This window comes from Hemicordylus capensis, chromosome 4 (genome assembly GCF_027244095.1).
Source record: "Hemicordylus capensis ecotype Gifberg chromosome 4, rHemCap1.1.pri, whole genome shotgun sequence".
In the NCBI taxonomy this organism is placed as follows: Eukaryota; Metazoa; Chordata; class Lepidosauria; order Squamata; family Cordylidae; genus Hemicordylus; species Hemicordylus capensis.
Window position 1 is genome coordinate 159724320 of NC_069660.1, and position 24080 is coordinate 159748399.

A 24080-nucleotide genomic window follows, 5' to 3' on the forward strand; every position below is an offset into this window, starting at 1 on the left:
GAAACTGTTGCACACAGAGTTGGGGGAAACTGTTATACAGGTGGCTAGCTATATCAAGAGAAAGCAAAGGGCAAACAGACATGGAACAGGCAAGTAGACTGAGAAGGGTTCAGGGCTACGTGGGACAGAGCAAGACAAAAGCAACAGAAAATTAGAAGGCAGATTTGAGATGCAGCCCAGGAGTGGTAAACATGAGCTGTTGACTGCCCTGCCAGTGGCCTTTTCCTGCTTTCTCAAAAGGAGCTGCTGGAAGGAGGCAGGAGCCAAAAAATGCTGGGGAACATGGGTGGTCTCAGGTAAGCTTGCATTCCAAGGGCAAGGCTGAAAACCAATTCCTGCAGATATGTCAATGCATGCCTCTAGCTGAATATGGGTTAGTTTTAATTGAGATGATAAGCCTATATCAGGGCTGTAACAATTTGAGGTTTCTGATGGAGACTGACGTGACGGAATGTTCCTTCCTTACACAGAAAACTTCTTCCCAATATGCTAGCTTTCTAAATGCAAGAATTGGAGGCACCTTCAGGCTTATAAATCACTTGCAAATAGTTATCAGATGGTTACTGCCCTCACATAGGATTACCATGTCAGTGAGAAATCTGAGCAGATAACATTTCATCCTTTTTTGGCAAAAGAAAGAAAGATTGTATTTATAGTAACTTCTTTTCATTTTAGCTTTGTCTGCACAGCTGCTGGATTCAACACAGAGTGATGCTATTTTATTTACTGATCATTGTCCCTCAGTTCTGTGCCGGACCGGCACTACCCTTGTGTATATATCTTTATTCTTTGCCTCTATTTGTTGGTAGCATGGCTTAGCTGGAAGTGAAAGGGAAGGAACAAGTCAAGGAATAGTAATTTATGTGAGAGATTTGTGGAACCCACAAAGTGAATTTATTGTTTAGTAGTATTTTTGTAAAATTTTGCAATTTGTTAGGATATTTTAGGAGCGAAACACTAATTTTTGAGTACCAATACCAACACATGAGTTTCAGTTATTTATTTATTTATTCATTCATTCATTCATTCATTCATTTGATTTATATACCGCCCTTCCAAAAATGGCTCAGGGCTGTTTACAACAAAATTAAAACAATTGAAACCAGTTAACAAATAAAATCAAAACTATAAAAACAGAATAAAACGAATTAAACATTCAAACAGTTAAAAACCCTGGAAAACCAGGCCAAACATTTAAAACAGTTTACAACAATTTAAAAACCTTGGAAGACCAGGCCAAAGGATAGGTTTTAAGGTTGCCCCAGAGACCAGTCTGGCTGCTTCATTTTGAACTAACTGAAGTTTCCGGACTATGTACAAAGACAGCCCCATGTAGAGTGCATTGTAATAGTCAAGCCTGGAGATTACCAGCTGATGCACCACTGTTTTGAGGTCGTCGTCTTCAAGGAATGGGCACAGCTGTCAAATCAGTCGAAGCTGATAGAAAGTACTCCTGGCCATAGCCTCCACCTGAGATACCAGGGTGAGGCCTGGGTCCAGGAGTACTCCCAAGCTGCACACCTCCTTCCGTGGGAGTGTAAACCCATCCAGCACAGGCAGATCTAACTCGCCCCTCAGATTCTGAGTCCCTACAATGAGCACCTCCGTCTTGCTTGGATTCCTAACGCATGCCTAATAGAAGCACCTAGTGCTGAATCCATCTGGTGTAATGTAGAAGTACAAAATGTGACCCCTGGCCTAGGAAATCACTGGTTCAAATTTCACTTCACCCATAAACTCATTAGTGTGTTGCCTAAGACCTCTTGTTCTCTTGGCCTTAGTCCCTCATCTGCATTTATCTGGATAAGGCTGCTGTGCAGATTACTGAGATAATGAAGCTGATCTTTTACAATGAATGATAGTGAATGACAGTTCTCCAAAATGCACCTCTCCCTGCTTCTCAGAAATCGTGGGGAGGGGGGGGGAGTTCTCTAATTAGCAACACTCCACTCTTATATCAGTTGAACTTTAAATTATTATTTTTTACCCCTTATCTGCTAAATTAGATCATTATTGTTACTCCAGAACGATGCAGTATCAATGCTACTGGGCTGATAGAAAAGAGAATGTAAAGCTGGGAATCATCAGCATGCCAGTGACTTCTTACTTTGCATCTTTCGATGGTCTGTCAGAGATGCCTCATATACTTTTTAAACTACTACTGTGATAGTATGGATCCCTGAGGGATACTACAAGAACTTCCAAGGGGAAAACAATCAGTCCCTTATCCAAGTAACACTTTTAATAAGTGGCCAGATAAAATGGAAAATGGAATCCAAATGTTCAGGTTTCTGTGAATTCCTACATTTAGGGAAATATTAATCCTGTCAATCCTCAATCAAAAATTGCCAGCTTGTGATATATTATGGAGGTCTGCTGTTCAAAGAAGGAGAAAAGTTTATTCCAAACAAACAAAAACAAACACTAGTCATGGCCAAGAGTTTGTTATACTGTTAGCTTTTGTTTCATATCTGTTTATAGTGTTACCTTTCAGACTCCAGCAGTACAACCACCCATTTGTAGTCTGGGCCTACATTTATTCACAGGAAGCAGTGTTACCTTTAAAACTTTTTCTGCTCTAGGCTAAGGAACATACATGTAGTTCTGTATGAAATGCAGAAAGTGCATACATTTCTGTGCATCCTTCTCACCGTACTCATAGTTATTGAAAAATCTTGTGTGTCCCCCCACATTCCTTCTGTTTCCTCACCACATCCTGAAAATGCTAAAGTTCTTCTTATTATAATTAATTCTTATATCTTAAACTGCTTTATTATACATTCCTCTTTCATTCAGAGAGACAGATAAAAGAATTTGAGTGAGAGTGTCTCTATCTTATATTTCTTCTTAATGCCCCAAGCGAAAAATCACTGGAATAATGCTTTTTACAACTTGTGTTGCCTTGAAGGGGCAGAGCTGGCTTTACACATAGCTGTCAAAAGAAATGATGCCAAAAGGCAAATGTTTGATAAATATTAGAAAACCTCCCCCTTCTTCCTTTATGTAGGTAGCTTTTTAAGTATATTGGAAATTTGAAAGAACTGTTAGTCCAGAGTTCTTTTGAGTAGCTGTTCAATGTTTCTTTGAAAAGTAGTGGAGATACCAAAGAGATTGATTTTTACTGCTAAATGTAGAGGGGAATCAAAGCACTCTATAGCCTTGCTCTCCCCAACTCTTTGCACTCATATTCTGATACATCCCTCTCTGCTTCTCTAGCTCCACCAACAGCAGTCTCCTGCTGCTCCCTTTCTCCCTTTTTCCCAAGGAACTCCCTCCCAAAAATACCTCAGTGAAGCTCTCTTTTTCCTTCCTTAAAGCTGCCTCAAAACCTGCTTCTGTCAGAAGGCTTGGGCACAGCCAGAGTATGAGGACTACTGAAATGAAGATTTACATATGACTAAACTGAATACATTAGGGATGTGCACAGAATGGATTTTGTGTTTTGAGCATGAAACAAAATGCAGATGGCTAAAAAGTTTAATCAGAACAGCAGTTAAACCAGTTGTTTGGACAGAACAAAACTCAGAACACTTCAAGTGTTTCAGCCATAGGGAACAATGGGGAAACTAGAAATACCCCATTGTTTCCCGTGGGTAGCTCTTAGGGACACGAAAGTGGGTTGGGTGGTAGGGCATGATGGATGCTACCTGCCACCCAACCCACAAAAGGGCAAGCAGGCGGTATTAATCACATTTTTAAACTTTCCCCCAAACAGCTATAGGATCCTATGCGGGTTTTGGGGAGAGGTTAAAAAAATTGTTAGAATTGCCTGCAACTTGCCCATTTCTTTTGTGGGTTGGGTGGTAGGGTAGCTATCCATCATGTTCTATCACACATCCCACTTTGGTGTCCATAGGAACTACTCATAGGGAACAATGGGGTGTTTTGAGTTTCCCCATTGTTCCCTATGGCCAGAACAAGCTGCAATCACAGAGTGCAATGCATTTTGCAAACTGAAAAACACTGCTGAAGCACACAGTAAAAGGGAATCTGTCCCTCCCAACACAGAACACCATATCTTAAGAAAGATATTGTAGAACTGGAAAAGGTGCAGAAGAGGGCAATCAAAATGATCAGGGACCTGGAGCACCCTCCTTATGAGGCTAGGTTACAGCATCTGGGGCTCTTTACCTTGGAAAAGAGGCAACTAAGGGGAGACATGATTGAAGTGTATAAAATTTTGCATGAAGTAGAGAGGGTAGACAGAGAGAAATTTTTCTCCCTCTCTCACAACACTAGAACCATGTGTCACCCCATGAAACTGAAGGTTGGGAAATATAGGACCGACAAGCAGAAGTACTTTTTCACACAGCACATAATTAATCTATGGAATTATTTGCTATGGGAAGTGGTGATGGCCACTAGCTTGGATGGCTTTAAAAGGGGTTTAGACAAATTCATAGTGAACAGGTCTATCAGCGGCTACTAGTCTAATGGCTGTGAGCCATCTCCAGCCTCAGAGGCACGATGCCTCTCAATACCAGTTGCACGGGAGCAACAACAGGAGAGAGGGCATGCACATACCTCTTGCTTGTGGGCTCCCCAGCGGCATCTGGTGGGCCTCTGTGTGAAACAGGATGTTGGACTAGATGAGCCTTGTGCCTGATCCAGCAGGGCTGTTCTTATGTAATCACTGACCCAGAATCCATTGCCATCCAAAGTGCCTGCGTTGCACTAACATCATTGGCACTAGTTGCTCTATCACATATAGGTATGACTCCTTACATCCTAGAATTGAAAAAGCTGCCATAGCAACACCTTTAGCAACAAGCATAGCCATTCTTGCCACAATACTGTCTCACTAACAAAACAAACCACAACTCAAGGAAGGCAGGAACCCAAGTTCTGCCTTTGTCAATCTGAGATCCAGCAAAACCAGATAGTCATAGAAGCAATAGCACAGCATACTATACTAAGTGCTGAGAAAATCACAAAATCAAACCTTCCTTCCTCCTCTCCTGATGCATCCTCTTCAGTAGAGGCACATGACTCTCTGTGCCTCCCAGTCTCTTTGAATATATTTTCAAACTTCTTCATTTTGGGCTCCATCCTCCCTCCAGCTAATGGGGCCACAGTTGCCCATGACAACACTTGATTTGTATGATAACAAACCAACCTAGAAACATGGAGACTGCAAGCCAATCGGAAGCCAGTTCCAGTAAACCAACCACTAAAAAGAAACTAAATAATGGTGCAGTGGGGAAATGACTTGCCTTTAAGGTCTCTCAGTGGTGCATTTATTGCTGTCATAATTGAGTCCATGCAACTTATGGCGCTGTGGTAGAATACAGGAGTGGTTTACCATTGTTTTCTGGCGCAGCAGGAAAATGACTTGATTAGCAAGTCAGAGGTTGTCGGTTAAAATCCCTGCTGCTATGTTTCCCAGACTATGGGAAACACTTATATTGGGCAGCAGCAATATAGGTAGATGCTGAAAGGCATAATCTCATACATGGGAGATGGCAATGGTAAACCCCTCCTATATTCTACCAAGGACAACCACAGGGCTCTGGTCGCCAGGAGTCAACTGACTTGATGGCACACTTTACCTTTAAGTTTTATTTTTAATAAGGAGTTCACTATAAAATAGAAATAAACTCATAGTTATATGAGCAACATTTAAACTTAATTCCACCCTTCTTTTCTTCTCACTGCCCTAAAAGCAAAATTATTGTCACTGCTAGTGATTGCAGCTTCCATTAGAGAGAATAATGATTTGCCACTTCAGGAGTTCCCATGGCTGCAGTTGTTGTTGAGGGGCTTCCAGCCATTGACTCAAAGAAATTGCTTGATGAAATGACAGTTAGTTACTTGCCTCAGAAGAGGACATCTTGGTCCTTTGATGCTGAGCTGCATATGTTTCTGCAAATATTAAAGTTACTTTCTCTCCTTTCACCCCCACTTCCTCTGTTTTTTACTTGCAGATGAAAAACCTATACAGTTTGGAGCTAGCATTGCAGTGAGACTTTTAGACATCATTTTCAGCATAGGATGCCTCATGTTGCGCGCGTGCGCACACACACACACACACACACACACAAACTCAATTTCATAATTTTACAATGCTATAATAATAATAATAATTATTATTATTATTCAATTTCTATACCGCCCTTCCAAAAATGGCTCAGGGCGGTTTACAAAGAGAAATAACAAATAAGATGGCTCCCTGTCCCCAAAGGGCTCACATTCTAAAAAGAAACATAAGACACACACCAGCAACAGTCACTGGAAGTACTGTGCTGGGGGTAGATAGGACCAGTTACTCTCCCCCTGCTAAATAAAGAGAATCGCCACGGTAAAAGGTGCCTCTTTGCCCAGTTAGCAGGGGCAAAGGTTGTTTTTAAGGTTGTTTTTCAGCATTCTAATATGATTTCCAATTTCCCCCCTTTTCTAGTTCATAAAATGAATTTGTGTACCAATGCTTGTGGAATGTAGGATTATTACCTCCATAATATCAACATTAAGCAAATTTATCCTACTCTTGGATCTGTACCAAAAAGGTTATTGTACAATCATCCTTATATTGGCATATAACATATGCCAATATAACATGATGGCCTGGCACCATCACTATGTTCCTTTAGAGGCTAGGTGAAGACCTTCTTGTTCACCCGGCTTAAAAATGTTTTTTTTAATGACTTTTTATTTAATTTTGTGTTTGATGTACTTTTAATTGTATTATTTATTCCATTGTTTTGTTTGTGAGCCACCCAGTGAACAATTGCTATGGGGCAGCCAGTGAATAAAGTTATGTCTTGTTCCATTTCCAGAATAAGTGTATCCTGAACTTCTGATTTCTCAGGACTGGGGCTCCTTCCACCTCAGCTGTGGGCCTCTGTGTAATTTAGCCAATTTCTATGGAAGCTGGCTTGATATACTGCCCTGTTCACAAACTGTTAGTTCTGAATACACTAATCAGGTAACAGTTTGTTATTCGAGTAGTTAACCATTGTTAAATGATTAAACCATGGCTGCTAGCATGAGCCTCAAGCTTGTGCTCTTTTCCCTTCCCTTCACACATGAGGGGAAGAAATGTACTGCTTCCGTTCATTGTTTAAAACAGAGATTTGTCATTGCAGCTTGTGCTATTTCAGTTTTAAGCCAGGAATTGAAATAATACATTTCCTCCCCATGTGTGCGAAGGGAGTGGTGGAGGGTACACAACTGAAGCTCATGCTAGTAAAGCTAAACCATGGCTTAATCCTGCTTTCATGTTTTGTCAGAACCAGCCATAGAATCTTGATGTTCACTGCAACTGCTGTGATGGTAGTGTTGATTTGATCAGGAGAGACTGGCAAATAAAGGTTGAGCCTGAAGCATCCCAGAGTGTTGTGTAGAAGCCGTCCGTGTGTGTGTGTATGTAAATAAACAAACAAACTTCGGTTCTTTGAAATACATACTTCTTGCAGAGTGCATTCATGTTTCTGTTTTAATGTTCTCTCCACCTTGGGCACTAGCTTGTTATGCGCCCATTGGTGTAAAAGACAGAGACCACGCATGCGTATGGCCCCTGCGCATGTGTGGAGGCCGTAACTGTGCCGCTGCTACACTGCCACATGAAGGCTGCTGAGGGGTGTACCACCACAGCAGAAACCTGCACAGAAAGGCAGTGAAGCAGGTAAAGGCCTGCTCTTCTCACTTTTAAAGGTGCCCCTCACCACCGCCCCAGCACCACACTCCACCCATCAAATCAGTTTGGCAGCCTGACGAACTGGTTTCTCTTCGAATCACTGTTCGAATCTCCATTCGTGTACATCCCTCCTTTCAAAATATTCTAAAAATGTTTCATCTAAGGAAATATTCCCCAAGATTTACTGTAGTTATTTCTTGGGGCACCATCTTTCTGCAGACTGACTGATGAGTACCTATCCTGTTGATATAACACTGGAGTACTATACATTGTGATTTTTATAATGAGTGAAAGAAAATGTGTCTATCAATGATAGAGGCTGTATATATAGTAGCAGGCTATTCATCCTCCATGTTTCTGAGTTTCCTTTGTAGTAATAAATTTTAGCACATCCACCGCAAATTAATAGTGCATTTTGATTGATTGATTGATTAAGTACTGTCTTGATGGTGTCGACTCTTAGTGACCACATAGGTAGATTCAGTGCATTTAATAGGTTTTTTAAAAGCCTTTACTGGCAAGTACTTTGATCAGAAAGACAAATTAATAGTGCATGTGTGCTTCTATCTCTCTGCCCAAATGTCAAATATACCTAGGACATAATGAAACATGTTTGGTTTCTGATGTTTAACTGACAAGTATTGACAAAAGCATCTGCTGAAAAAATGAGGGAGAAAGTTGATCTGTGCATTCATTTCCAAACATTTTTAAAAAGTAAATTCACATTTTAAAAAAAGGATTAAAACTATCTTGGTTTTTTTAATACCAACTGGTTCTTTTACCCTAACTGATTATGATCTTGAATGAGGTACGTTGTATAGTAGGTTATTTAATGGAGCTTATACAGACTGCTCTGTGAAAAGCTTTGGACAAGTCAATAAAAATGTCCCTGGTGTGTGAAGGTTGTTATCCATAGTCTGATGAATGTCATCTGTAACCTCAAGCAATAGGGAAGTCTGTTCAATTCAAATGTTAAAAAACCAGGTTGGCATCTGCTATTTAGGTTGCTGGTCCTCTTGTCTTATGCTGCACAGGAGGTAGTAAATTCACAGAGGAATGCTGTTGTTGAATGGCCACTTAAAAATAACGCTGTAAGTCTCCGATAATAAGTGCTGGTAAAACAGCTGTGAAATGTTTGATTGCAGGATCAAGTCTCTGCTCCTCAAGGATGTGTCTGAATGCAAAATCCTTTGTCATCTCATCAGTTAGGAAAGATCCAAAAGCAAGCATGCAGGAATTTTTGTCTCTTATTTTTAACTGTTTTCAGTAGATTCTGAATAGATTTTTATTCTGACAGTGTGGTGCAGTCAAATGTGCTTGCAAAGTTTCTTGCAAATCTCTCATTGGTAACTTGCAGGTCCCTGTAACTTAGGGCCACCTTGCACACTACATGTGTAGTGGGTCCAAATGAAAAATGTGTGCAACAGGCCTATATAGCAATGTACGTTGCAGTTGTATACAGATAATGTGTCAAGGAGACTGGAATAGCTGAAGCTCTTTGCCACATGTACATACCATGGAAAACTTGCAGTGTTTTATGGAACATGCAAGATGATATTTATTTATCGGGTGGACGAGCTGCCAGTGGGGGGATTATTTTTATTAGTGATGCCTCACGGACAACACAACACCTTGCAGACTAGCACCGCTTCCCAGACCAGTGGTTGAGAAACACTGGTCTAGATAATCCGTATCATCCAAAACTGCCTGGAGCTGAGAGGCCACCTTGCCCTTATTAATCATCTCTTTTGGACTGGAGCATTGCCTGTTGTATGAACTTTATTTTTGTCTATTTAATTTTAAAATGTCTGTCCTGCTCTTCAATTCTGTTGAAATTCCAAGGTGGCATACAATTAAATAAATAAATAAGAAAGAAAGAATGGGCTGAATCCTGAGAAGTGTGACTGGAAGAAAGCTCACATATGCAAACTTCTCCACCCCCAATCTTAGCACAGCAGCTCCCTAAACCTCCTTGCAAATTCACTCTAGATAGTATGGAGTCCCTCTGCACAGGATGATATGGAATATGAAGGGCTGCAGGTGGAAGGGGTTTTTTTTTGGCAAAAAAATCACTCTCCCCACTCCCCCAATACACAATCTTGCAGGAACAGAAGTACCTTTAATTTGTACAAGAGTCACTCAGGGTCCAGCCCAATACTTTAAACATTTTTTAAAGTTCAAAACAATAAAGCAGGTTACAAATTAAACTGTAAATTTCCATTGATAGTTGTAACAATTACCAAACTGAGATTAAAAGGATTAAAAAAATACTTTAAAAACTTGGCAAATAGGGACTTTGCCTGGCCCCTGCACTTCATCAAATTTGGTACCAGGCAAATCTCATGGGGGGCGGGGGCGGTATCACTTTCCTCAGTTACACCTGACAGGGCCTCTTTGAGAGGATCACAGCAGTTGGACAGGTTCATGTTGGAGTAAGTGTTTCTTTAAAGCCATGTATAGTTTGGGACCTGAATATGTAAAAGTCAAAAACAACACTTTGAATGGGATTTTTCCTGACACTTAGATTTCAGTATCAGTCCCATAACTGCAATGAGTCATATATTTAATAGGTAGAGAAACAAGAATCATTGTTGAAACTTTTACAGTTTTCAAGAAAATATACTTTAAAATTATCCTAGCAGCAGTCGGGAATGAAAATGCTTCCCACTGGCTGATGTGATGACATAACTAACTCTGCGCATTTGTGGGGCAACCTTACTACTGTACATAAGAATAGTCCTGCTGGATCAAGCTCAAGGCCTATCCAGTAGTGTAGCTAAGTTTACTCTGTTGTATTCTTCTAACTCTGCTGTCTACTAGCGGTAATGAAAGAAAAACACCCTGCTCGGGCTGAACTCTGCAGGCTGGGCCTGCAACCCATACCTTATGAAACTTCACTTGGGGCTCAAAAGAAATATCAGATAGACCTTTTAAAGATATTACTTCAATCTTCATGTGTTTTTTTTATGTTATCCAGCCTTCTTTAGCAACTGAGTTAATTGGCATTACTCATACATAATGGACAATGTGCAGAATTTGCTAACAGCCTGCCCTGAGCTCATGAATATGTGCACTAATAATTAACAATGGTGCCAGCACATGTGCATTGTGATTTTTACCATCATTAACTGTAGGGTGTGTTTCTTTCATTACTGTTAACTGCAGAGTGCCCTCTCCCATACACTCAGGATTAAAAAGCAGTGACTCCAGGGTAGATGGAATCTTTCTTGGGGGTGGGGGAAGAATCTCTACATAAATTTAATTTGCGCTGCAAGTGTGTCTGATATCTCTTGAGCCTCAGTTGAAGGGCTATAAGATCAGAGTTTCTTCTTCTTCCAAAAAAGGCACTTCACTCTCCCCACACTTCTTAGCCAGCCCTCTTCTGCTCCTTGGCCCTCCCAGCTCAGGAGTTTTTCACTTTAGGAAAATGGGAGAGACTCCGGAAACACTGCTTCCATGGCCTTTCAGTCTGACCTAGTAACCAGGCCTTTGCACAGATGCTATTCCCTTCCCACCACTCGAACCCCATTCCCAGGATGGTGGTAGAGAAAGAGGGAGTTTCTCAGGCCCACCACCCCAATATCCCACCCAAATCAGAGCTACAACCTCCTCATACACCAAAGGCCTGCAGTATCAAAGCAAGATTTTAGCAGCTGCAGATTGATCAGTAAAAAGTAACAGTTGCTGAAAGAAGCAGCCCCCACCTTTCCCACCCCCCTCGAAAAGATTGCAGTTTGCTCACCTTAATAGTCTGATAGGATTTGAGGTCTGTTTGTTAGCTGGCAGCAGATTAAGAAGAAGATGAGAGATTAAACCCAGCTGCTATAAATTTGTCCCACAAATGAGTGATATGTCATAATTGCATCAGCTAATCAGGGTGCATTTTCAGTCTCTCTCCAGGATTGCAATTTTCAGCTAACTTTTAAAGTACTTCTAAAGGAAAACTATAACAGCTACAGCACTGATTCCTTTTTCTCTAGGTATGGTACTATGAATAACAGTTGACAACATAATAAATTTTGAAATTTTAGGAAAACAGCCCATTGTGCTCAGAAATGGACAGGAAACCAGTGAACTAGCTTTAAATCTTGTGGGAGTGTTCTGTTTGATCATTCCCAGCCAATAGTCTAGTTTGTGTGTTTTGGATCACTTGAAGTTTCTGAGTAGACTTTGGAAGTTGTGTAGCACTTTGCATAGTTCAGTCTGGTTGTTACCAAAGCATGGATAATGCTGGCCAGGTTCTGTCTAAGCAATGGTGCATCAGCCTTAGCTGGTAAAAGGCACTTGGCGCCTCAAATACTAGGGAATCAAGAGACAGGCCTAATCTAATAGCACTCCCAAATTGCAAACTTGGTCCTTTGAAGGAGTGGAACCCCATGCAGAACAGGTTTTATACCACCTGTGAACAATATCTCCTTCTTATCTGGTTTGAACATCAGTTTGGCACTTATCCAGTCTAATACTGATGCCAGACTCCAGTTCAACATATCTATTGCATTACCTTCACTTCAGATTCCTTTAGGATTCAGTCCAAACCATTGTCATACTGAACTCATTTATCCACATTCAGAAGCATCTCTGCAATACAATGTGAGTTAATATTGAGATCTGGAAAGATTTAATACTTTTTATCCATCAAAGAAATTATGGTGAAGTATTATCGGGCAGCAGCGATATAGGAAGGTGCTGAAAGGCATCATCTCATACTGTGCGGGAGGAGGCAATGGTAAACCCCTCCTGTATTCTACAAAGAAAACCACAGGGCTCTGTGGTTGCCAGGAGTTGACACTGACTCGACGGCACAATCTTTCCTTTCTATTACCTGCTTGTTACATTCAGATATGGAAAGACGTGTGTTATTCGTAAAGTGCTCAGATTTGTTTGGATTAATGTTTTGGATTGGTAACATCCTTCTTTAATAATAGTAAAAATAATCTCTTAATCTCTAGAAAGATAACGTGTAAGAGGTTTTTTAAAATGTAGTCTTTGATCTGTGATCTCATACTATGTATTGTTCTGCCTTTAATAAATATAATTTGAAAAGAATTAAACAACAACAATGTGAAATTAGTACTACGTTATGGTGCTGCATCACTTGACAAGTTACCTTGGTGAATGCATGTTCCCAATCCTGAGTTTGCCAAGGTCATGCAAAAGATTGCAGGGGAGAATTGGTGGATGGGAGGAAGTAGTTTTAAATTTTCTACCTGCCCACTGGATCTTCCCTGCAAATGCACCTCCATTTAGAAGGAAGAATTGGTTAAAAACCTCACCTGCAAATGCACTTCTCTTTCTGCATTAGGATTTCAACAAGATGGGGTTAGGAGGAAGCCCTTGTTGTTTGTCATGTGTAGTTCACCCAGTGTCTTGTACCTTTTTCTTTCACTCTCCTGTTTCAGTTTGGCTTTCACAATACTTTTCTTCATATCTACACTCTGCACATGGAGTGTAGATTTGATGGTCTCTAAAAAGCAAGAGACAGTACAGTACTCGGAGGAGATGCTGTAGCTATCAGTTCCTGACTGAACTCGTCCCTATTGCAAAACCATCTGTAATGACTTAATGATAGTACTATATCTTTCAAGACTATTGGGAATGCTTTTAGTGATCATTTAGAACCAGACGTGTAATTACTCTTAAGAGCTTTCCAATCCTAGAAGTTTAAGAAGGTTGCTGTGAATATCTCCAAAAATAAGTATTGTTTAGTAGCCTTTGCTGTTACCCTCCAAATTTCTGAATCTGCCTTTAATTTATTGCTAGCAGTATCCCAAGAAATACTGCATACCTGTTGTTGCATAATATTTAGCCAGGTTTCTTGCCACAGTTTGGGGAACAAAGATAGCCGTATCTGGAAAAATGCAGAGAGGATTGCTAAAGATCCATTTGCTCTGCTTAGACATAAAAGTTTGGTTTTGCCCTTAATACTTTCCCTCTCCCGATCTGCCATTTACATCTCTTATCCAGGAAGAGTGGTGCTCTAATGTCTAATTTGTCTCGCCATTATCTTCATATTGAGTGATAATCAGCTGAGGCACCAGATGTGATTCTTCCAACTTTTCTGAAAATGTTGGCATCCTGTTTATGGTGATTGATATGTACACACTGAGGAGAGGCCACTGCTTACTGAAAGAGTGCATGCTTTGCATTCAGACAGTCCCAGGTTCCGTCTCCAGTTAAGAGTCCTGGATTATACAGCTGGGAACGATCTCTGCCCAAGAATTTGGAGAACCACTGCCAGACAGGTTGGGTGATACTGGGCTAGAAGGACCAATGGAATAATGAAGCTTCATATGTACACATGGACAAGTTGGGTGTTGTCTGTGTTTTCCAAGTTGGTTTGGGCAAACACCAATGTATTGCTCAAGAGAGAGCTTTTTTTAACCATTGTCTCAAGCTGCTGTGGCAGTATTCAGAGAGGAGCAGCAGCAGTAGTAAATGTTTTTATTGTTGCAACCATAGGTTGTAAACAAAGCATCAGAGGGCGCAAAGCATACACAAAGAAGAATTATGTTAAATAGGTTTTTTAAAAGGCTCACAGCAAATAAAATCCATATTTTAAAGGGCAAGCAAAAGGAAATGTATACATATATAAAGTATAAAAAGAATGAATTACATATTATAAAAGAAAAACCCTTACTCAGTAGCATCAAGTTTGCTTAAAAAGTTTACTCTCCCTCTAGCAGTTGCCCAAGGAAAGCCTGCCGCCCTGAGTAGAATTGCCTTATCATGGGAGGCCATTAGGCATGCACTCCTCGAGAAGATTTGTCAGGCTGTGTCCTTGGTAGTGTTCAAAATAATTTTAAAATCCTCCTCTTTCAAGAAGCCTTTGGCCATTAGCTGGACAGTTTAAATCTTTTGCTTTCTGTTCATGTTTCAGTCCACTGTTATTTTCAGAAGTTTTGCCTGCTCTCTTGTTTTGATGCTTGTTTTTGTTTCTAGCTTTTTGTAAGCTGCTTTGTAAAATATTATTCTTGAAAGGCAGGATATTCATTTGTATAATAATAGTAATGATGATACTGAGTGAGACCACAGGCCTGTACTGTTTACATTGACTGGCAGCAGCTTTATAGGGTTTCAGGCGGGGTCTTTTCCAGACCTACCTAGAGTTGCCATAGATTGAACCTTGGACCTTCTGCATGCAAAGCAAATGTTATATCACTGAGGTATGGTCCATCTCTATGTTGGTCCACTTTTGCCTCCTATTTCAACATGCTGAGATGCAGCTCCACCTTGTGGTATGAGGGGAAGAAGGTAGGGGTGTGCACGGAACCGTGGAGCTGCGGTCCGGCACTGGGGTGGGGGGTTCCAATAAGAAATGGGGGGGCGTTACTCACCCCGGAGACAACCACACCGTAATTCACTGAGCAATCGGGCGGCAGGATATCTCCCTGCCGCCCGCTTCATTCCCCGCTTGGCGGCTCCGTCCTCATGTACGCTAAAGAATCCTCCTCCTTAAGCATTTAGACCCTTCAAAGCCCCTCTGGCGCTCGGCTGGCGGGCGCTCGGCTGGCGGCCGCCCCAAGAGGACCCCTGCTGCCCCCAAGAGGACCCCTGCCACCCCCATCCTTAAGAAATAACCTCCCATTGCAAGGGGACGGCAGGAGAGCTGCCTGCCGTCCCCTTCCGCTTTGCCGGTCTGGCTGCAAAGCCCTTTGCAGCCAGACCGGCAAAGCGGAAGGGGACGGCAGGCAGCTCTCCTGCCGTCCCCTTGCAATGGGAGGTTATTTCTTAAGGATGGGGGTGGCAGGGGTCCTCTTGGGGGCAGCAGGGGTCCTCTTGGGGCGGCCGCCAGCCGAGCGCCCGCCAGCCGAGCGCCAGCGGGGCTTTGAAGGGTCTAAATGCTTAAGGAGGAGGATTCTTTAGAGTACATGAGGATGGAGCCGCCGAGCGGGGAATGAAGCGGGCGGCAGGGAGATATCCTGCCGCCCGATTGCTCAGTGAATTACGGTGTGGTTGTCTCCGGGGTGAGTAACGCCCCCCCCCCCCATTTCTTGTTGGAACCCCCCACCCCATCCTCCCGAACCAAAACCACCCCGTGTCCGGACCGGTCTGGAGGCCTTTAGAATGGCCTCCGAACCGGTCCGTGCACATGACTAGAAGAAGGTGAATGGCCAGACCACTGAAGATTTCAGCTTTGAAACAATGGGCAACGTGAATCAGTCTTGTTCCTTCAGCACTAGTAATGAGAAGAAAAAGACACCCCTCCCCAAGTCAAGTCTGTAGATAATCTTTGGTTCAATAAACCTATAGTTTCCTAAAGTACATAACTATTGTGTTGAAATTGTGATGAACAGATGTTACACATTTTTGCAAAACAGAGGATTGGGAGAGCTCAAAATATGTCTCTTCCTGCCTTTCAAAGTATCATATTGGCTTTCTCCCTGAAGTATTTGATGGTAAAGTATTTGTTGCCTATGGGTCTTGGATTTGAGGTATTAGGAAACTATTGCAAGTCAGGGCTGAGTGAGTTGATGTGCCTTGCTGGTGTAGAAGGGAGACTAATGGGATAGAATTGAGAGAGATTGGCAAAGCTATCACTGTTTTCCTGGTCTGGTCCTTGTGCTAATTATTACTACAATTGTCAGAATGTTTTAGAGCACTTTGAATATACAATCCAAGATAGATAAGAATGCCAGAAGCAATGCCGGTTGTGAGCAATTTCAGTCCATCATAAATCAATTTGAGAGGCTTCTGCTGGGGTATCTGGAATTTTTATTCCTCTCACTTATGCTGCTTTAAGATCTTGGCTTCATTAGTAGGTAGCGCTTCTATCTTGTTCAGTGCAAGGTCCATATGGCCAGAGAGAGAAAGAGTCTCTTTAATTAGGAAACATGGCCACCTGTTCGGGCATTAATGAATGTGATAAGTATTAGACTTGACGTATCTATTTAAAAATATGACTTTGGATTAATAAACAAAAAAACCTCAGTTGGGCAGAGATGCTAGCTACAGAACTAATCAATTAATAATTAAGTGGCTAATTTTAGAACTCAGTGGCTATACAGTTCCCTGGACTCATAGTGATCAGAACAGAACTGATTGATCGCATAGGCTACCCAAGCAGGCATGCTGTGCTGGGGCCATATGCCATCAGGCTTGATGTTGTTTATTGCAAAAATTGGAAGGAGAATTTAAAGCTGCAAACAAATGCTTCTGCCCCACTACACATTTTCTCTGTCCACAGCAATCCAGTTGCTTATCTGTGCTCTTCCCTTTTCATTCTTTGTTGTAGATTGATACCTTAATATAAATTAGTAGTATGCCAAATATATCTTCTGTGCAGATATTTGCTCTGTAGCTAAAAAAGACGACTTCATCTAACCAATTATTACGTTGCACTAAAAAAACTACTAACAAAATGTTTTTCCAGAGGAATAGCCATGTTTAGTCTGTTGCAGCAAAACCAGAGTTTGGCATCTTTATTTAACTTATTATATTTGTACACCACCCTAAACTTCCCTCTCTGAGCAGTTTACAGCAACATAAAACAAATTAAATAAGAAATTAAAACCTTAAAACAATTTAAAACCACAAGTCTAGTGAAAAAGCTGGGTGAATAAATGTGTCTCTAAAGACTTTTTCAAAAGTTTTCAAGAGATGGGGATGCTCTTATTTCAGCAGGGAGCTTATTCCAGAATCTCAGGGTGGCATCAGAGAAGTCCTGTCCCTGTGTAGCCACCAGACAAGCTGGTGGCAACTACAGACGAATCTCTCCGGATTATCTCAATGGGTGGTAGGTCTCATAGTGAAGAAGTTCTCTTGAATACCCTGGGCCTAAGCTGTTTAGGGCTTTATAGGTTATAACCAGCACCTTGTATTTTGCCTGGAAACTTCTTGATAGCCAGTGTAGTTCCTTTAATATAGGGATAATATGGTCTCTTCAAAATGACCCGGAGATCGACCTGGCTGCCTGCATTCTGTACCAACTGCAGTTTCCAGACTGTGTACAATAGTCTTTCATAGCTCCAACTAGAGTCAGTGGAGGAAGGGGAAGTTCACTGGGGTGAATCCTTGATTATGAGGGATTCATGATAGGCTGCCACCACCGGCTTCATTTTGATGTGGGGAAACCCACTCTCCATATAAGATTTCTGGAGAGTAAAGTGGCAATAATCTCCCTAGAAGGGCTGAGCAGTTCTCCAAAGGCATGTGACTAAGGCAGACCCAAAATGAAGAGCAGCACAGCTTATCAACAAGGGATTATTATTAGATTAAAAGAAAAGCAAGAGTATTCATAAAGCAGATTGTAAGAGAGAGAGTTTTCATTATCTGGGTAACTCAGATTCAAGCAATACAATAAGGGAAGATAATTTTCCTCATGCATCTAACTGAACTGGCCCCCATCTTATTACTCACAGGCAAGGATCTTCCTGCTGCCTCCAGCCTCCCATTTCTGCTGCAGTTTCTCACCCAACTGCTTCCTCCAGGCAACTCTTGGGACAGAAAAACCAAATAGAACAAAGTTTTCTCCTTTGCTAGTGGCTGTGAGTGTAGTTCCCGTCTAGTCTTCTGGATTGGTCCTTCTGTTTTGATTTGCTCAGATTTTCCCCCTTTTTAGGAAAGACCCAATCTCTCAGTAGTTGCTCTAAGTGAGGCCTAGTCCTTGCTTAAAACCTTCCCATCTCTATACAGCCCCACATAGAGCGCATTGCATTAGTCAAGTCTGGAGGTTACCAGCATATGTACTACTATTCTGAGGTTATTTATCTCATGAAATGAACACAGCTGACATATCAACCATAGCTGATAGAAAGCACCTCTGGCCACTGCCTCAATCTGAGACACCAGGGAGAGGTTTGGGTCCAAAAGCATTCCTAGACCTGTTTCTTCTAGGGAAGTGTGACCCCATCCAGAACTGGCAGATCAAAATTGTCTCCTGAGTTCCAACCTCACACAATAAGTCCCTCTGTATTATTTGGATTCAGTCTGTCTGTTATCTCTCATCCAGCCCATCACTGCCTCCAGGCGGGCATTTAGGGAGGTTATGCCTTCTCCTGATGTTGACATGGAGAAATAGATTTGGGTGTCATCAGCATACTCTTAACGCCCCCTGTACCACATCCCCTGATGCTCTCTCCCAGCAGCTTCATGTAGATATTAAAGATCATTGGAGACAGTATGGAGCCCGGGGGAACACCATATAAAAGTTCATGTTTTGAAGAACAAGAGTCTCCAAGCGACACCATCAGTAATCTGCCCAAGAGGTGGTAGTAGAAGCACTGCCAAGCAGTTCAAACCCTCTCAGACAGTTCAGAAGGATACTATGGGTGATAGTATTGAAAGCCACCAAGAGATCCAAAAGGACCAACAGAGTCATCTCTGTTCATGGGAGATCATCCATCAGGCCAACCAAGGCAGTCTCTACCCCATAGCTCACCTGAAAGCCAGCTAGAAATGGGTATAGATAATCAGTTTTCTCTAATGCTCTCCTGGAGCTGGGAGGCCACCTCCCTCTCAATTACCTTGCCCAACAATGAAAGGTTGGAGACAAGCCTGTAGTTGCTTAACTCTGAGGGATCCAGTGCAGGCTTCTTCAGAAGAGGTCCAATAATTGTCTCTTTAAGACAGGAAGGCATCCTGCCTTCTGTGCACTCCTGAGAGGATGGGAGGGGTTCTCAAGGGGCAGGGGAGGCACTGCCTACTTGCCAACCCCCTCCTCGCTGCATTCTCCCCACCGGCATTCTTGCAAAAAACGGGTGTGCAGGGCTGCAGCATGCCTCCCTGCAGCCTTGTCAGCATCACCATGCAAATGGCCGTGTGTGTGCATGGCATGCATGCACATGCACCAGCCATTTGCATGGTGACACTGACTGGGGCTGCAGGGGGCCATGCTGCAACCCTGCACGCTTGCTTTTTGTGAGAGTGCCAGCGGAGGGGGGAGTGGCGGGGCCTGGCAGGTAGGCAGCACCTCCCCTGCCCCTTAAAGAACACCCCCATTCTCCAAACCAGCTCAGATGCCAGTTGATGGAACCAGTTCAGCGCTCCTAGAATGGAGCGCTGAACAGTTCCGTGCACATCCCTTGCGCTCAAAGTGGATTACATACAAAAATTAATAATAAATAAGATGGTTCCCTAAAAAGTAATATAAGGTAGACACTAGAAACAATCACTAGAAGAAAACTGTGTTCTAGTTGGATAGGAGCAGTTGCTCTCCCCCTGCCAAATACTATATGAGAGAATAACCACTTTAAAGGGTTCCTCTCTGCTCAGTTAGCAGGAGTTAAACTATCTCCTAATTTAAATCTTGCTAAAGAGATCAGGAAACCTTTGCATTTGTATCAGCTAAACAGTCCCCAATATAACATTTAGTTTCTCCAAGCGGTAGGTTATTCTTTTTGTCCACAGATATGTGATCAGGAAAATAAGAGGAGGAAGACTTGCTTTTGTTTGTGATACACAGAGATCTCTCACATGAATGAAAAGCTTTTCCTGTTTACATTCAGCATTTTCCTTCTCTATAGAACATTGTAATGAACATTAACATTGAAACACAAAAGTGTAGGAAGATAGGCTTCTGGTAACTCTTGTGCTGTGGATTTGCTTGTCTAATTCTTGGTTTTTCATTTTATGAGAAACTATAACTTACTGGTAATTCTGAAGGCTGTTATGTAGTGGTAACACTTTCAGAGTATTTATTGAAATAGTTGTTAAAGGAAGCTATCTTTTGAGCCGATTTCTTTCATTAGCTGAAATATGCATTTCTTCTAATTAGGAAGGAAAAACCAGAAATGTCATCAAGCAGATAGATTTCTTGATGGCTAGAGTAAATTTAGGGTTAAGGTCCCACAAAAATATTATCCTTGATTCCAAATTAAGGACTAGGTGGGATTTTCATCTCTTACTATGGGCAGGATCCAGACTAAGGTAGACATGATTAAATCCTATTAATATTAGTGGAATTTGAGTTAATCCGCTCTCACTTATTTCAGAGGTCTTTAAACATGACGAACTTATTCTGGATCCCGCCCTATGACAGGAACAAAATCAGACTTGGGCTACAGTCCTATGCACATTTACCTAGGAATCAGCCTGATTAAACATAGTGGGACTTTGTTCTGAGTAAATATGCACAGGTTTGCATTGTTTAATCTGGAACATTATATTCCATCTCTGTTTGTATTAAGGTGTTGGTAAGTGAATAGCTGAATGGTCTGAGGTTATTACTTTCTATAATTTTTTTTTCCATATACTGATTCCATTTTTCTTTCTTTCCCATACCTTTCCTTAGATCACTGTGTTCACTACTATGATCTTCGGAACACTAAGCAGCCAATCATGGTCTTCAAAGGACATCGCAAGGCTGTTTCATATGCAAAGTTCGTTAGTGGGGAGGAAATAGTTTCTGCGTAAGTACTTTCTGTTGTAAAAAGCTTCTTTGCTCACTGATTCTTCTTAGCAAATTTCAAAAGCTTGGTTTATATATGGTTTGTGGGTGGGAGTGTATGCACGTGCCATGTGTCTGTGTGAACTGTCATCCTGCTCAACAGATTGCTATGCTCTTGTTGGAACAAAAATAGAAAACTGTTTCTCACCTCTCTTGGCTCCACGATCTTTCATTAGCGCAAAAGAGTCAAAGAAAAATGTAGGTACAATGGACATTTGTTTTAAATTTGTAAAACTCCTATTCTGTAATCCCTTTGGAAGGAGTAGCTGAGAACACGCTGACACAAATGGTTGGTTCTGTGAAGGCTTAAATTTGTATTTTTCTCTGGGCAGCTGTGAAGTGGATCATAGGATAGAAATTAAGTATTATTATATAACATCCTGCTTCAAGGCTAGATTATTTTTACTAGCAAATATTCCAAGGACTGCAGGGGTGCCCTCAATGAGAACATATAGCTACAAGTTTGCTGCTTTTGGAGAGCAGATTCTTATGGGGTCTACACATCAAGGAACTCAGGGTGAAGAACTCAGGAATGTCCACATTCTCCCAACCTTATGTACTAGAATTTTTTAAATAAAGTTGATAACTTCCAGGTTTTAATGTAAGTTGGTGGCTCAGTCCATACCCCATGAGTCTTCTGGGGGGACAAGAAACTTTGACTCTGTATTCGCTCCATCCACTCTCGGTACCAATGTCTTCGGTACCTAAAGCTGTAGTGTTGTCAACACCCAGCGCACCGTTGACTTTTCGGTGCCCACACAATCTACCTCAGTGCCATTGGGGTCTGTGGCTATGCCCTTGACACTGACAACCTCTGCTCCGGCCACACGAAAGAACCCTATGTTGGTGCTGAAGAGAAGGAAAAATCCTATTGCACAGTCTTCTCTACCCACTGGTTGTCATCTCCCATGGATCCCAAAGAAGAAACCAGCACCTGTGACTGAAGCAGATGCTGCCCCTGCACCAAAAAAAGAAGCCACAGAAGGGTCTTGAAACTCCCCCAGCGGTGCTCAACACATTGAGCCCAAGGACTTCGAAACCAGCACTGTCGAAGCTGGCTGCTCTGCCACCACATGATTGGTTGGAGACTCCAACATCCCTGAAGTACAGACCTTCCTGGTCTCACTTGCCGGACCAGGAACAACCCATCAAGACCCAATATCCACTATCGAAACCCAATGATGATAGGGACGTACCTACCAGATGATAGGGACGTAACTCCTCCACCAGTCCAACCATGTAAGTTAACACCGCCTCGGTTTTGGACCTCCGTCCAGATTGAGAAGGTTCCTACAACAGACATCGCACAGGGGACTGGGATTGCTACGCTTACTGCTACATTGACAGACATAGGGAAGCTCTCCCAGAGACTCTATTTAGGTGGAAGAGGAGAGCTTGTTCGCTGCTCAAATCAGGACTGACTTGATTATGCCTATTGCCACCAAGATTACAAACATCACCAGTGGAGCTTAGGTTCTGATTGGTACCGAGAAGATGCTTTGGTGCTGATGTGAATGGTACAACTGGGTGTGTGTGGATAAATGTACACTGCCTAGAGATGTACATATCAGGCGGTATAAAAATATGATTGATTGATTGATGTGGAAATTATCACCGCAGTTGTTCAAGTCGGTCAAGATCTTGTTCTAGATCTTGGGACTGTGCTCCCAACCCTCAGCACACTATATGTCACCCCCAGCAGTGTCTGGACCTCCGAACAACTGCAGCCTCCATCTGCAAGCTGGCGGGGAAGCCTTTGGTACCAGCAACATTGAGTGTATCTACCAGTAAGGGTAAGGTGTGCCGTCGAGATGGTGTTGATTCCTGGTGACCACAGAGCTTTGTGGTTTTCTTTGGTAGAATACAGGAGAGGTTTACCTTTGCCTCCTCCTGCGCAGTATGAGATGATGCCTTTCAGCATCTTCCTATCACTGCTGCCCAATATAGGTGTTTCGCATAGTCTGGAAAATATACCAGCGGGAATTCGAACTGGCAACCTCATGCTTGCTAAGCAAGTCATTTCCCCGCTGTGCTACCAGTACCAAACCCATTACACTGTCGGTACTGGGGGAGGAGATGATACTATCCACTCAGAAAGAAGAAGCCCCTGAGGAACCCACCCACTCGGGATCGAGTGATGCTGGGGATTCAGACAATGAAGAACTGCATCCCCCTAACTCAGAGCACACATCTCTGGGTTTGTTGCCACAAGACTTTCTTTCAGACACAAAACCAATAGCTGTCTGAGGACCTTAAGATCTGGATCGAGATCCATCAAGATCCATAAGAATAGGAAATGCGCCTGCACAGGACTCACTCGGTAACACTCTGCAGCTTGTTGAGGCAACCAAGCCCCACCTTCAGCATGCTATTTAAAGGTGGGCTGGGCTCCACGTTCTTCAGTTCTTTTCTGACCACCGTTGTGTGCAGTCCTCAGGCTGTCGCTCCTCATCAGACCAGTTCTTCCTCTGAATTTTAGTTAAACATAAAAAACCAGATTGACTGATTATTGGCTTTGACTAGGAATGGGATTTTTTTTACGACTGCTCTGGTGTTATCTGTATATTGGAGTGGCTTCTGGAATTTGCTGGCACTAATTGGACTATTTAGAACGGACTTTGACGATTATTTGGATCACACGGAGATTACTGAGGAGAAATTGACCTTCAAAAGTTGCACTGGCTGTAATGCCAAGCTCCCATCGAAGGACCTGCACGACTTGGGTTTAATCTGTTTTGGAGAAAAACACGACGTCCCTTCCTGCAAGATTTGCCTGTCCGTCTCAAAACAAACAAGAGAAAACTGGGCTTTGCGGCTTCACACCACCATTTACGACAAAGTGCTGAGTCCCTCTGCGTCAGGAGAACCCCGCCCTTCAGCTTCTACATTGGCTGCAAAGACATCTACACTGACCCAGAAACCTACGAAACAGCCTTCGACCCTGAGTGCATTAGCTTCGTACCGAATTCCCAAACCTTTGTTGAAGTTAATGCTTTCAACACTGGAGGGATTGTAAACTAAAAGACATTTGGGATCGGAGGATCCTCAGCTCTCCTATAGATC

General features: G+C 42.4%; 1 protein-coding gene across 2 annotated transcripts in view; it reads left to right on the forward strand.

Moving 5' to 3' along the window:
* The window catches only part of COP1 (COP1 E3 ubiquitin ligase), a 230370-nt gene that overhangs the window by 153390 nt on the left and 52900 nt on the right, over positions 1-24080 (forward strand). For both annotated transcript variants that reach the window (XM_053247199.1, XM_053247200.1), the window contains exon 16: positions 20862-20979. In XM_053247199.1, the coding sequence (XP_053103174.1) occupies positions 20862-20979 (118 nt within the window). The remainder of the gene's footprint in view (positions 1-20861; positions 20980-24080) is intronic.